The sequence below is a fragment of the Gekko japonicus genome, unplaced genomic scaffold, assembly GCF_001447785.1.
Source record: "Gekko japonicus isolate JY-2015 unplaced genomic scaffold, Gekko_japonicus_V1.1 scaffold135, whole genome shotgun sequence".
NCBI lineage: Eukaryota > Metazoa > Chordata > Lepidosauria > Squamata > Gekkonidae > Gekko > Gekko japonicus.
In genome coordinates, this window is record NW_015175359.1 from 2735555 (window position 1) to 2750064 (window position 14510).

General features: G+C 47.8%; 1 protein-coding gene across 1 annotated transcript in view; it reads left to right on the plus strand.

The window, feature by feature from the left end:
* Positions 1-1108: 1108 nt before the first annotated feature.
* The window catches only part of LOC107122272 (probable glutamate receptor), a 38297-nt gene continuing 24895 nt past the window's right edge, over positions 1109-14510 (plus strand). Inside the window, exons 1-2 of the mRNA XM_015425316.1 lie at positions 1109-1253; positions 5829-5936. Of these exons, the coding sequence (XP_015280802.1) occupies positions 5864-5936 (73 nt within the window). The 5' untranslated portion in view covers positions 1109-1253; positions 5829-5863. The remainder of the gene's footprint in view (positions 1254-5828; positions 5937-14510) is intronic.

Sequence of the window (14510 nt, forward strand, 5' to 3'; positions counted from 1 at the left end):
CTGCTGTGGAGAGAGGAAGGGAAAGGCAATTGTGAGCCTCTTTGGGACTCCTTGGGGTAGAGAAAAGCAGGATATAAAGTCCTTCTTCCTGCCCATGTAGCCTGCTGGGTTTCCTTGGGCCAGTCACAGTTCTCTGCAAACTCTCTCAGCCCCATCTACCTCATAAGGTGCCCATTGTGGGGAGAGGAAGGGAAGGCGATTGTAAGCCACTTTGAGACACATGAGGCCTGCTGGGTGACCTTGGGCCAGTCACAGTTCTCTGCAAACTCTCTCAGCCCCATCTACCTCATAAGGTGCCCATTGTGGGGAGAGGAAGGGAAAGGCGGTTGTCAGCCGCTCTGAGACTCCTCGGAGTAGAGAAAAGCAGGGCATAAAGACCGACTCTTCTTCTTTAAAATCCTTATGCTAGAGCCTTTTCCTATCCCCAAGAGCCACTCTTAACATTCAGGTAAATTATGAGGTGCCTCAGTTGCTTCAGAGCGCAGGTGAGGAGATTGCATGGCTTAATATCTCCCCTTTGGGGGGGGGGTCCCTGCAAGAAGAAATCCAGCATGTCAAGGGGAGGATGAAGCCTTAAACGGAGCTCTTCCACCAGGCTTTCGATTAGGGGCCGCAGCCGCCCCCCCTGTTATATTACCATCTCTCGGGGGGGGGGTAGGGCCCTAGGAGGGCAGGAAGAAACATCTTTAAAAATATAACATCTATCATGGAATGCCTACCAGGGGATGTTTGGTTTGTGGATGTGGTTGTCCCCTCTGAGATTCCGGAATAGATGATATAGTTTGAGCACCTTAATGTCTGAATGGGTTTTAAGTTGTATATTATGTTTTAAATGTATTAAATTATTTGATGTTTTTATCAGCAAGTTCTCTTGCCATGTAAGCCACCCTGAGCCCTACGGGGGAGGGCGGGGTATAAATTTAATAAATAAATAAACCCTTACGATGCCAACAGAAGCAGAGCTGGGGGGAGTCTAGGATAATAGATGAGCACCGTGCTGAGCGACCGGGAAAGCCAGAGGCAGAACAAAGTGTTCTCCTCGTTAGGAACCAAAGCATCCGCTTCTGCACCCTCCCGTCCCGAGCCCCCTCCCCAAGCAGGCTCCACCTCCTCCTCCAACTCCGAATTGGGCAAGAGAGGGGCTGTGCGTTTGATTCATCCGAGCATCCCCCCCAGGAGCTCTTTGCTGGCCAGTCTGTGTTCCTTGCTGTCACTTCAGCTGCTCCGGGGGAGCTGTCCAGCCGGATCCTACGGTAAGCGGGATTCTCTCGTCTGTTGTCATCCCCACCCCCTTTCCTCCCTGCTGTTCCCAAATGATGCCTCGGTTTGTTGCCCCGTCAAAAAGTTCCTTGTCTTTCAGGCGATGGGCCCCATTTAAAAACAAATGGCTTGCTGAGGACTTAGCAGGAGCAAAAAAACTCTTCTGGCAGCGTAAGCCTGCGAGCAAAGTAGACTCTTGGTTACTAGGGCTGGTGGACCACCAAGTCCCAGCTGACAATGTTCCCTCTAAGCTGTGGAGTCTTGTGAGCGAAAATTCTACTTGGTGGGTTACTGGCATTAAAGTTGTGGGCGAGCGATTTGTCTACTGCATAATTTAGTTTGCTCTGGAGCCCTCCTTCCTGAGCGGAGACAAAAATGTGTGAGCTGTAGGCTAGAAAACTGTGAGCTAGCTCACACTAACTCAGCTTAGAGGGAACACTGCTGGTGATCCCTTGGGGTTGTCAAGGCAAGAGACGTTCAGAGGAGGTTTGCTACTGCCTGGTGCTGGAAACTCCCGTCACTCGCCAAGTGGCTTTTGATTCTTTCCCACTTTCCCTCACTTATGCATTACAAAGGGGTACGCTTCCGTTTGAAGGGTTTCCTCTGAACAGTGATGTGGAAGGAGACTGAACAAATGTAGAGTCCAGTGGCACCTTTCAGACCAACAAAGGTTTATTCAAGGTGCGAGCTTTCCTGTGCAAGGCACACGTTTTCAAATACACTTTTTCAAAGGTATGAGCTTTAGTGTGCATACACATTTTCTCAAATGGAAGAAGACTGCATGTATGCCCAGTTGCTACAGCTGTGTGGCACACATGCTGGGATTTGTGTTGGTCCCTGACTGATCCCGGTGGCACACAGACATGCCTCAGGGTTAGAGTGTGCCTGCAAATTATCCTAAACTGGCTTCTGGGTGACAGGTTAGGGTGAAACGGTTTCCACCAAATTTGCAGAATTTCAGAGTTTCTGCCTAGGAGGAACCTCTGCAGAGTTTTAAGAAAGGCTGAAAGAGTTTTGCTGGGGCGAGTAAACGTTCTCGGGGTGGGTCCACACATCCCTGGACTCTGCAAAGTCCAAAGCAGAAAACAAAATGTGCCTTTTTTGGTGATGGATTGTGCTGTACCACCCAGGGACGGCTGCCAGAACATTTTGTCCCGATCCTGTTGAAAGGGGCACTTCCAGAATTCTCCCTCTCTAAATCTCCTCCCTCGACTTTGAATGACATGGTATGTTTCCAAGCATAGTGGATACGCTGGTACCAATGCTCCCTCTAAGCTGTGGAGTCTTGTGAGCAAAAATTCTACTCTGTGAGCTACCGGCATTAAAGCTGTGAGCAAGCGATTTGGCTACTGCATAAATTAGTTTGCTCTGGAGCCATCCTTCCTGAGCAAAGACAAAAATCTGTGAGCTGGAGGCTAAAAAACTGTGAGCTAGCCCACACTAACTCAACTTAGAGGGAACAGTGGCTGGGACCAAGCCTGATCTCTCCCTAGAAGCTAAAATGACTAAACTGAGCCTATCATACTTCGGTCCCATTATGAGAAGACGAGACTCACTGGAAAAGACAATAATGCTAGGAACAGTCGAAGGCAGCAGGAAAAGAGGTAGACCCAATGTGAGATAGATCGACTCAAGCGAGGAAGGAAGCCGCAGCCCTCCGTTTGCAAGACGTGAGCAAGGCTGTCAACGACAGGACATTTTGGAGGCCATTCACCCATAGGGTTGGCAGGTCGGAGGCAGCCTGATGGCACTTAATGCACACACGTGCCTAGACCAATGTTCCCTCTAAGCTGTAGAGTCCTGTGAGCAAAAATTCTACTTTGTGAGCTACTGGCATTAAAGTTGTGAGCGGGTGATTTGGCTACTGCATAAATTAGTGTGTTCTGGAGCCCTCCTTCCTGAGCCAAGACAAAAAAATCTGTGAGCCGGAGGCTGAAAAATTTTTAAAGCTAGCTCACACTAACTCAGCTTAGAGGGAACACTAGCCTAGACCCTCACGCCTTTTCACGTCTGAATTTTATAAACTGTGCCGCATTGCTGCATTCACTTTCTTATTTGTGCCTTTGATTCCTCTCCTAACTTTCTTCCATCGTGATTTTAATTTTTTTTAACATTTATTTTTTTAAAACTTTTATACTGCCTTTCCGCACAACACGTGGGATTGTCATGAAACTCAAGGTGGCTTACATAAGTGATTCCTGGGAAGTCTCTAGTCCAGGCATTGACCAGTATTACTTTCTGCCAGGTTCATGCATCTGGTCCCTTTGGACTATGACCTAGGCCTGCCTCTAACCCTAAAATAAGCCTACCTTTAGAGATAAACCTCTAATCCGGAGATAAGCCCCCCCCTCCACCACCCGGGCCTGAAGTGACAATGGGCCATCTTGGGGGCCCTGCCCACCCGACTTACCACCAAGGCCCCCTGACTTCCAATTTTTTATTTGTGGCGCTCCCTCGGGGGGTTGTGGGGGTGTCTGTGCAGGATGCCCCCCAACTTATTTAAATGCCCCATGAATTTTTTAAAAATCCTGGCTACGGGCCTGCCCCCATCTCCCTACAGCTAGAAAACTAGCACCTCAGGAAGGCTGATTTAGGTAGAATGGGATAGTTTCCTAATTGCGGGAAGCTTTGATCTGTTGCATTCCTATCCTGTCTTCCTGATGGAATTCAAGGCAGCGTACAAAGCAGTCCAGGTAGTCCAGGTTAGTACCTGCTTTAAGTTGCTATATCATGTGTGTGCAGACTGTGCTCAGGGACCCCCCCCCCAAAAGGTGTCTTTTTCGCTTTTCTGAAATGCAAGAATGCAAGTGTGCACAGACACTGCAAGAAAAGTGATCCGAGAATATGTACAGATGCGTAAAGACTGCTTTTATGTGGTGTTTCACCAGTCTGCCGGATCCTATTGAAGCATCCGTAAAACACACATATAGCGTCTTGATGCAATCACGTGCCCAAAATTCCATCAGGAAGACAGGATAGAAATGCAATAGATCAAAGCTTCCTGCAATTAGGAAACTACCCCATTCTACCTAAATCAGATGGAGCTGCGGTGGCTCAAGTGGTTAAGACGCTTAACTGCAGGCTGTGGAAGGTCGGTAGTTCAGCAGTTCGAGACCCGAGTGTGCTGCATGACGGAGTGAGCTCCCGTCTCTAGTTCCCGCTCCTGCCAACCTAGCAGTTCGAAAGCAAGAAACTGCAAGTAGATAAATAGGTACCACTTCGGTGGGAAGATAACAGCGTTCCGTGCGCCTTGGTGTTTAGTCATGCCAGCCACATGACCACGAAAACGTCTTCAGACAGCGCTAGCTCTTCGGCTTGGAAACGGAGATGAGCACCGCAACCCTAGAGTCAGACTCGACTGGTTTTCGAGCAAGGGAACCTTTACCTTTTACCTAAATCAGCCTTCCTGAGGTGCAGTTTTTCACCAATGCCCAGTTGCCCCTCAGGGTCAAAGAAGAGGGAAAAGATACAAATGAGTGAAAAACTGTGGCAAGTGATGAATCTAAAAAATAGCTTTAGAAATGTCCCGTTAAATCAGAGTTTTGAGAGAGGGGGAACAGGGCAGAATAATAAAGGAGCCATCAAGGAACTAGGGAAGGAAGGTGATCTCGGCTCAGGAGCAGAGTCTTTGCCTCTTGCACACACAAGAAGCGTTCACGAAGCTCGCACCAAATCGCAATGATTTTGCATCTTTAGATTTCTGTTCCTGTTTTTCATTTGTTTTCATTGACGCTTGTTAGCTTTGTTTTAGCCAATACATTAACTAGGAGCCAAGGAAGAAATCTCCCCATTTCTACCCATTTCTACCTCGCTTGCTTCAAACTCCTTCCTCCAATTAGAGTCCTGATCAGTATCTCCTTCCCCGCATTTCGAAAATGACCCTCAAGGTCTGCGTGTGAGTAGCATTTGGGAGTCGAGGTCCTGACCTGAGGGGGTAGGCGGATATGTGTGGCTGCAACAACTTCTCTTTAAATACCCTGCTCTTGTTTCAGTAATCCCAGATACTATGACCTGTCTCCAAGAGCCAATCCACATGCTCAGAAGTGCAGCTCAGCCTTGCTGGGACTGTACCAGCTCAACGGGGAAGTCACAGGGCTGAATGTTTCATGACTCTGTGCTTTAAAAAAGCAAACTCCCTGCATGCAGAAATCTAATATGTCAGGGAACATGCTCGGCTTTCCTTGGTGTGGTAGCTGTCCAGGGCATTGGTTCCCCCAGTCTGGAGTAGTGGTTAAGTTTGGTGTAGTGGTTAAGTGTGCAGCTCTAGTCTGGGAGAACCAGGTTTGATTCCCCACTCCTTCACACACAGCTGCTGGGTGACCTTGGGTCAGTCACAGTTCTCAGAGCTCTCTCAGCCTCACCTACCTCACAGGGTGTCTGTTGTGGGGAGGGGGAGGGAAGGCGATTGCAAGCTGATCTGGGACTCCAAGTGAAGGGCGGGGTATAAATCCAATCTCTTCTTCTTCTTCCATTCAACTTGCAGTCCTCCCTCACCTGCGTGTAAAAATAGTCATTGAAATTCTATGATCTGTCTCAATGTATAACTTCTTTTGCATTTTCTCCTACAGGGACTTCCTTCTCAAGAGCTGCAACTCGCGTATCAATGGAAAGATCTCTCTGGGTGGCCTTTTGTCTGGGTGCAACTCTGTTTTTGCTTGATGAACCTACCCTAGCAGGTGAGACGATGGTGCGCCTCCTTTGAAGCTGTGTGTAGGAATTCCGTGCACAACCAAGATCCGATTTCTTTCTTTAAAAAAAAAAAATAATCAAGGATGTTTATCTCTTCTTTACTGCATATTTGAACTTGGGGTCAGCTGACAAAGTTGACCAGCAGTAGACTCACAGCTAATGAAATTAAACACTTTGCAACAGAGTGTACAGTCAGCTTGTGGAACTCACTGCCACAAGATGTGGTGACCGTCAAAGCCAGGGCCAAACTGGGTGTGATGAGGCGACCACAGTTGGCCATTGGCTTGTCTGCATGTACAAAGCAGTCTGTGTGTGTGTGGGGGGGGGAGAATCTAATCTGAGCATTAAAAAGGTCATGAGAATGAGACGAGAGGATCCAAGTTCCTGCGTCTTATCTCCCTGCACCCCATTGTTTCAGCCACATGTTTTCCAGCCCTGTTCACTTTTGGGATCAGATCCAGGTGCTTTTTAAAAGGAGTTAAACTCAGGGGAATTAGCTACCGACAGCTGTGATAGCTTAATGGAGCCTCCAAAAGTCAGCTTGGTGTAGTGGTTAAGTGCGCAGACTCTAATCGGGGAGAACCGGGTTTGATTCCCCACTCCTCCACATGCAGCTGCTGGTGTGACCTTGGGTCAGTCACAAGTTCTCTCAGAGCTGTTCTCTCAAGAGAAGTCCTCGAAAGAGCTCTGTCAGCCCCACCTACCTCACAGGGTGTCTGTTGTGAGGAGGGGAAGGGAAAGGAGATTGTAAGGTGCTCTGAGACTCCTTTAGGTAGTGAAGGGTGGGGTATAAATCCAATCTCCTCCTCTTCCTCCTCCTCCTCCTCCTCCTTCTACATTGGTTAGTACCCAGTCTGGGGGACCAAGAACATAGGAGGTCTTTTGCCATCATGCTTAGCTTCCTAGCTTCTTGGGAGTTTTTAGGTGGTGGTGGTTGCAAATGAAATGTTGAACTTATATAGGTTTGATCTGGCACGCCGGTTCAAGAGCTTCAGGAGGTTCACACAATTCACAAGTACCTTATGGAACTCACTGCCACATGATACAGCAATGGCCGCTAGCTTAGAAGGCATTAAAAGGGAGTCAGACAAATTCAGGGAAGATCGGTCCATTCAAGGCCATGAGGGCTAAATGGTTCCTCCATGTTCCAAGGCAGTATACTTCAGAGCAGTGTTCCCTCTAAGCTGAGTTAGTGTGAGCTAGCTCACAGTTTTTTTAGCCTCCAGCTCACATATTTTTGTCTCAGCTCAGGAAGGATGGCTCCAGAGCAAACCAGTTTATGCAGTAGCCAAATCGCTCACTCACAACTTTAATGCCAGTAGCTCACAAAGTAGAATTGTTGCTCACAAGACTACACAGCTTAGAGGGAACATTGCTTCAGAGTATTACTTTATGGGTGGCAACGATGGAAAATTCTAGAACTCCAGCATCGCATGGGTCTTTGCTATCCTACAATGTGCAGTGTGGTATATTTTGCTTGGCGGACAAAATATTATGCAATAACCAAAAAAGAATGAACACCGATTTGACTTTTTCACCGTTGGGGAAGAGAAGCTGCTGTTTGCATAACAATCGAGGCAGGTAAAATTTGAAGTGTTACGAAATTATAGGGGTGTTACATCTGGAAACCCTCCATTCCATCCAGGATAGAAGATTAACAAACTTTAACCTGAGCTGAATGAGGGGTTGGCGTTTAAAGAGGATGTGTTAGGAGACCCCCTTACACGGTAGCTCGGAGTTTAACACACAACAGGTTTGTCTTCATTTATTGGCTCAGGTTTTGCAAAGATCAGGTGATCTTGCTTGCGAAGGAGCAGCTGTCAAAAGAGGTTTTCCTCAGAGCCTATTAAATGGAGGTAGTGAAAAGATTCCTGCGGTTGCTAATTTGCACTGCTGTTTTTATTTATTTTAAAAAAAACATCTGCCATCTTTGAATTTTGAAAAACGGAGACAAAATTGGGAGCTCAGCCTTAAGATCAGGCTGGTCTCGCATAGCTGGTGTTGCCGCCAGAAGTCAAAGCTTACTTTGTTCTTGTGGGGCAGTGGAGGTTCCTGGAGCTTGACATGTAATTCCCCCCAGGGAGAAGCCCCCCACCCTCCCTCTGTTCCTTTCCTCTCTCACCCCAGAGGCCGTGGCTGTTCTGAAATTGGAAAACAATAAGCCTTGCTGTTATGATTGATGGTCATTGCCAAGATTTTCTGCACAGGAAAGGGGAGGTTGGAAGGTTGCCATGTTGTGGAAGGAGAAAACCAAGAGTCCCTCAGCCAAGGTTTGTCGCCTTGGTGGTTACTGTGCATCTCTCTGATGCTTTTGAACATGCACTGTGTGTACAACTTGGTGTCAGAAGTGGGCAGAATGACACTAGAAAGGTCCCAAAAGCCTGCAAGTTCCCTGTAGGGTTGCTTGGGAAATTCCTGAGAATTTGGGGGTAGAGCCTCCAGAGGTCAAGGTTTGGGGGAGGGTGGCCAGATCTTACCTGGCTGCCAGCAGGGGTCTCCAGCCCAGGTCCCTGGAAGCTCTGGTGCGCATGCTGCAATGGCGTCACCTGGAAGTGACATCATCACGCTGGGCACATCATGCAAGGGACACTCTAGCATTTGGCCAAAAACTCTATGGTCACCATAGAGTTTTTAGCCAAATGCTAGTGCGTCCCCCATGTGACGTGCCTGGTGCGATCCTCATTCTGTTGCCTATCTAGGCCGCATTTAATGAACTTGTGTAGCCCGTGATAAGATTAGCTCCTCCGAGTCCTAACTGAGGGAAGTAGATCAGAACTGAGCACCCAGTAAGTTTTACCTGGTGCTGGAGTCATGTCCTCTGAGGCCTGCCCAAGAACTTTGAGCATGAACAGCCTAGGGTCGCCAGCTTCCAGGTGGGACATGGAGAACTCCCTGACAGCGGGTTGCCAACTCCAGGTTGGGAAATTCTTGGAGATTTGTGGGTGGATCCTGGGGAGGGAACGAAGCTCAGTGAGGAATGGGGATGTGAAGCTACAGAGTCCACTCTCTAAAGCTGCCATTTTCTCCAGAGGGACTGATCTCCGTAGTCTGGATATCGGTTGTAATTCTGGGAGAAAGCCAGGCTCCTCTTGGAGAATAACAGCTCTATTACCACCTCAAAACTCAGCCACCTCATTCTAGGCCAGGCTTTTCTTTCACTTCTAGCCAAGTAGCCCATGTTCAGCTGTGGATTAGTGACAGAGCATATGCTTTGTGCATAGAAAGTTTCGATCCCTGGCATTTCTGGCTCAAAGATCTCAGGAAACAGGTGTTGAGAAAGACCTCTCTCTGCCTGAGGATCTAGAGAGATGCTGCCAGTCAGAGTAGATACTACTAATCTAGACGGTCCCGTGGCCTGACTCACTCCTAGGCAGCTTCATGAGCTCATAAGTTGATAAACCTCACCGGAACGTGTGAGGTCTATCAGTGGCTATTAGCCACAAGGTATAGATAGGGACTCTGGGGCAAGTGATGCTCTGTCTTCTTGGTCCTTGGGGGGGTCAACAGTGGGAGGGCTTCTAACGTCCTGGCCCCACTGGTGGACCTCCTGATGGCACCCGGTATTTTTGGCCACTGTGTGACAGAGTGTTGGACTGGATGGGCCATTGGCCTGATCCAGCATTGGCTTCTCTTATATTCTTATGTTCTTATGATGGCTTCAAGAGGGAATTAGTTAAGCATATGGAGCAGAGGTCCATCCGTGGCTATTAGCCACAAGGTATAGATAGGGACTCCGGGGCAAGTGATGCTCTGTATTCCTGGTGCTGGGGGGGGGGTCAACAGTGGGAGGGCTTCTAACGTCCTGGCCCCCCTGGGGGACCTCCTGGTGGCACCTGGTATTTCTGGCCACTGTGTGACACAGAGTGTTGGACTGGATGGGCCTTTGGCCTGATCCAACATTGGCATCCCTTATGTTCTTATGTTAACGTGTCTGAGGAGAACATCTATCCTTGTCTTGGGATTTGGGGCTGAAGTGCTATGAAGTGTAACCCCCATAAACCCTCAAGTTTCTCTGAGGAGCCTTCTCTGGGAGTCTTCCCATTTCCAGGAGATTCCTCAGTCAGTTGCTGGCCTATTTGGAGCTAGCCACTCCACTGGGGTCTCTCTGCCAGCTTTCCTCCCCATCTGCATGTGGGGTGGGTTTTTAATGTTCTCCTGAAGGGTGCAGAGCAACTTGGAACAGTCCAGCTGCCTCGCATCACTTCCGGTTTGGCCGCAGCCATTTCTGGTTAGGCCAAAGAGAGTGAGGGGCCAGCAGGTGGGTCAGTTGCGAGTTCTCCCCTGACAGCCACGTCACACCAAGTTCCTGTGGAACTTATTGCCACACAGTGCTCTGGTGTCACATAAAGGGGCTTTTGTTGTTGTTGTTTGAAAAAGGAGGAGATGAATACTTTTTTTCTGCAGGAGGCTGCCAGACATGATAGCCAAAACTCATCTTCCACTGCCCGAGATCATATATCTGAAGTTTCCATCGAAGGTTTGCCTCTGCTGAAGAGAATGGATGGGTTTCTCCTCAGACGAAACCTCTGAGGAATGTTGAGTCTGGCCACAAGCCTTTCAGGGGGATTAGTGACATTTCTGAGAGAGGCTTCCTATATTTACGTCGTATTAAAACCAGGGCTATTTTTGGGCAGGAACGCACAGGAACGGAGTTCCGGCTGGCTCCCAAGTTGGCCACGCCCAGCAGGAACTCATTAGCATAATAGGCCACACCCAACAGCCGAAACTCATTCGGATTGGCTACAATTAGGGTGTGTGTGGCCTAACATGCAAAGGAGTTCCTGCTACAAAAAAAGGTCCTGGGTTTTGACAACAAACAAGGTAAAGAGAATAAGAAGCAAAAGATGGGTGTGGCTGGATGAGCACACTTCTGGTAACATGGGGGTGTGGCCTAATATGCGAATGAGCTGTGCTGTCAGGGGTGTGGCCTATGCTAATGAGTTCCTGCTGGGCTTTTTCTACCAAAAAAGCCCTGATTAAAGCCAATCGATTTCTACCACCAATTCACCTGTCCTCAGGGCAGATGGCAACTCTGACAACAAAATCCCACAACATGGAAATGGCTTCAGAGGCTCCTCCTCTGACCAAGTGCAAAGTATCTAGTGTCCTCGTGGAATAAAGCAGACTGGGAATTCATCTTTGAATTAAAAAGATGCTTAAGAGCCAGTTTCGTGTAGTGGTTAGGAGCAATGTTCCCTCTAAGCTGTGGAATCTTGTGAGCAAAAATTCTACTTTGTGAGCAACTGGCATTAAAGTCGTGAGCGAGCGATTTGGCTACTGTATAAATTAGTTTGCTCTGGAGCCATCCTTCCTGAACTAAGACAAAAATCTGTGAGCTGGAAGCTAAAAAACTGTAAACTAGCTCACACTAACTCAGCTTAGAGGGAACACTGGTTAGGAGCGTGAACTCTAATCTGGGGGTTTGATTCCCCACTCTTCCACATACAGCTGCTGGTGTGACCTTGGGTCAGTCACAAGTTCTCTCAGAGCTGTTCTCTCAAGAGCAGTTATCAAAGGAGCTCTCTCAGCCCCATCTACCTCACAGGGTGTCTGTGAGACTCCTTTGGGTAGTGAAGGGTGGGGTATAAAGCCAGTCTCCTCCTCCTCCTCCTCCTCCTCCTCTTCTTCATGATTTTTTTACAATACAAAAGAATGCTGTAAACACAGAATGATGGGGGGGGATCCAGGAATGTCTGAATTTTTTAAAAATGAAGTGAAATGGTTCTTTGTCAGCGGGATGTCAAGCCAGCCTTTGTGAAGAAAAGTTCTTTTCAGCCTCTTATTTCCTGCTGTTTCCTTCATCTACTTCTTGTTTTTCCTGCTAACCTTACAAGGGATAGTTTCAGAGGGTAGCTGTGTTGGTCTGTAGTAGAACAGAGTCGAGTCCAGCAAGCCCCTCAGTGACAAACAAAATTTTCAGGGCAGAAGCGTTTGAGACTCAAAGCTGATCTTTGATTCTCAAAAGCTTATACTGTGAACATCTTGTTTGTCTCTATGGTGCTACTGGACTCAAATCTAACCATTTTAGAAGAAGAAGAGAGCTGAGAAGAAATTGGATTTATATCCCACCCTTCACTACCTGAAGGAGTCTCAGAGTGATTTACAAACTCCTTTCCCTTCCCCTCCCCACAAGAGACACCCTGTGAGGCAGGGGGGGCTGAGGGAGCTCTCTCAAGGACTGCCCATGAGAGAACAGCTCTGACAGAACGATGGCTTGCCCAGGGTCATCCAGCAGCTGCAAGTGGAGGAGTGGGGAATCAAACCCGGTTCTTCCAGATTAGAGTCTGCGCACTTAACCACTACACCAAATTTACAGGGGATAGTAGGTGTATGCACAAAATTCTTAGGGGAAACGCAAAGACTTTTGTGAAGAGCGAAATTTCTCAGTGAGCTTTTCTCCACCTCTGCCTCAAACAAGTGGGAATGAATGCCTTCATGTGGGATGGCCCTGAGCAGTGTTCCCTCTAAGCTGAGTTAGTGTGAGCCAGCTCACAGTTTGTTTAGCCTCCGGCTCACGCATTTTTGTCTTAGCTCAGGAAGGAGGGCTCCAGAGCAAACTGATTTATGTGGTAGCCCAATCGCTCGCTCACAGTTTTAATGCCAGTCGCTCACAAAGTTGAATTTTTGCTCACAAGACTCCACCACTTAGAGAGAACATTGGCCCTGAGGCGCCTGACTGCCATTTTTGTCATTTGTTTGTCCCTATTCCTTTGGGTTCTCTCCCCCCCCCCCTTCCCACATGTGTTTTGCTCCCTCTGGAACTACTAGAGAGAGCAAAACACATTTTTTTTTGGGGGGGGGAGGCCCTGAACCGATAGGGACAAAGGAGTGACAAAATGACAACGCAGAAGTGTGACACAGCGCAGCCAATTTGTGTCGTCAAGATTGTGGTTTGGCCCAAGGATGGCTTTCCCAACCTCAGGCCTTGAGGCCTGTTTGGGATTTCAGCCTCATACGCCGAACCATCCACAGTTCTTATCACCCCTCGTGGCCTCTTTCTTCACAGAACTTGTTCAGGGACTCGAACAAAAAAGATCAGCGTCGGATTTGGGTGCCGTACAAATGTCGCTGCCTCGAACTTTGGGCTACGGCTACTGCTTGATTATTTACGGCCCCTTTCAGGAGAGTTGGGTGGTTGTGTGCCTCTTTTTTCTTTTTCTTTTTTTTAGTTTGGAGGCATCTCTCACAATGGCGCTTTGAGCAGCCCCTGTACTGTGCTCCACAGCGGGGGGTGTCGAAGCCTTCAATAAGGCCACTTGTTCCTTTCCAAGGCTCCCGCGCAGGTCTTTAAAAAGGAGGCCGAAGGAACTCCCGCTGGCTCGAACGAGGAGACGTTGAAAGGGAACAAGAGGGTTCTTTTGAGACATCCTCCAGCTCCCATGGAGAGCTGCCGTGGAGAGGGTAAAAGCCCCTTTTGTTGAGGGATAATATAGAGTTTAGCCCAAGACAGAAGAGGCAAAATTGATGAACCTTTTTTTATATATATAAACAGTATAAAAACGGGAGAAAGAGAATTCTCTCAGCCAAGATCCTGGAATTTCCTCCTTCACGGTTTCCGCTAAGCAAGCTGATATTTTGATTCTCCTCAACGAATACGCACAAACCATTTCCCCCCCAGAAAGCAATAATAGAGATTGCTGTATGTAGCCCAAAGACGTGTGACTACATCCCAACTTCAGGAGAGATGGTAGGGACAGAAGAAAGACTATTTAGTTTAGTTTGACCCTGTCTTAGTATTTTTGTTGTTGTTCAGTCGCACAGTCGAGTCCGACTCTTCGCGACCCCATGGACAAGATCTCGCCAGGCCCTCCTGTTTTCCGCCGCCGTCTTAGTATTACAAAAGATTAAAAAGATTGAAATTAATCTTTTTACACAGATGCCACAATTTTTTAAAAAACTGGAACACGGGGCCCTTCAATGGCCATCAATCTGTCCCAAGACCTTCTGGTGCAGAAATATTTTTCAGTTCTTTCATTTAGGACTAAAGAAAAGATGTCAGACTCAACTCCTGAGGAAGTTCCATACAGAACAGTAGATCCCAGAAGACTTTGCCAATTTTACCTCAGACAAGGCCTGTTCACACAGGAGGGGCCCCTGTTATTGATCTTAAACTTGAGCTGGGTGGTTGATACAAGGAGGAAGAAGTCCTTCAGGTTCCAAGCTGTTTAGGTCTTCAGAGGCCAAAACCAGCACTTTTATTTGAATCTGGAAACCAAGTGGAAGCCAGGACAGTTGTAACAGAACTTACTGAATGTGTTAATTGTGGGGCTGCTCTGTCTTGTAGCAGATGATGCGTCTGATCTACCTGCAAGGGCTGCCCCACACTGAGCACATTGCAGCAGTCCAGTCTGGATGTTACCAAGACTGTGACCAGATCAGCTTTCTACACGAATGATTCTTCAGGGCTTTAACCCCATGATCGATGATTATGTATGTATGCATCTTTTTTAAAAAGTCTTTATTTATTTAGATATTTATCCTCAGCTGTTCTCTTCAGTGGAGATCCAATGTAGCTTACAAAGTTATTCCTCTTCTATATTCATCCACACAGCAACCCTGTG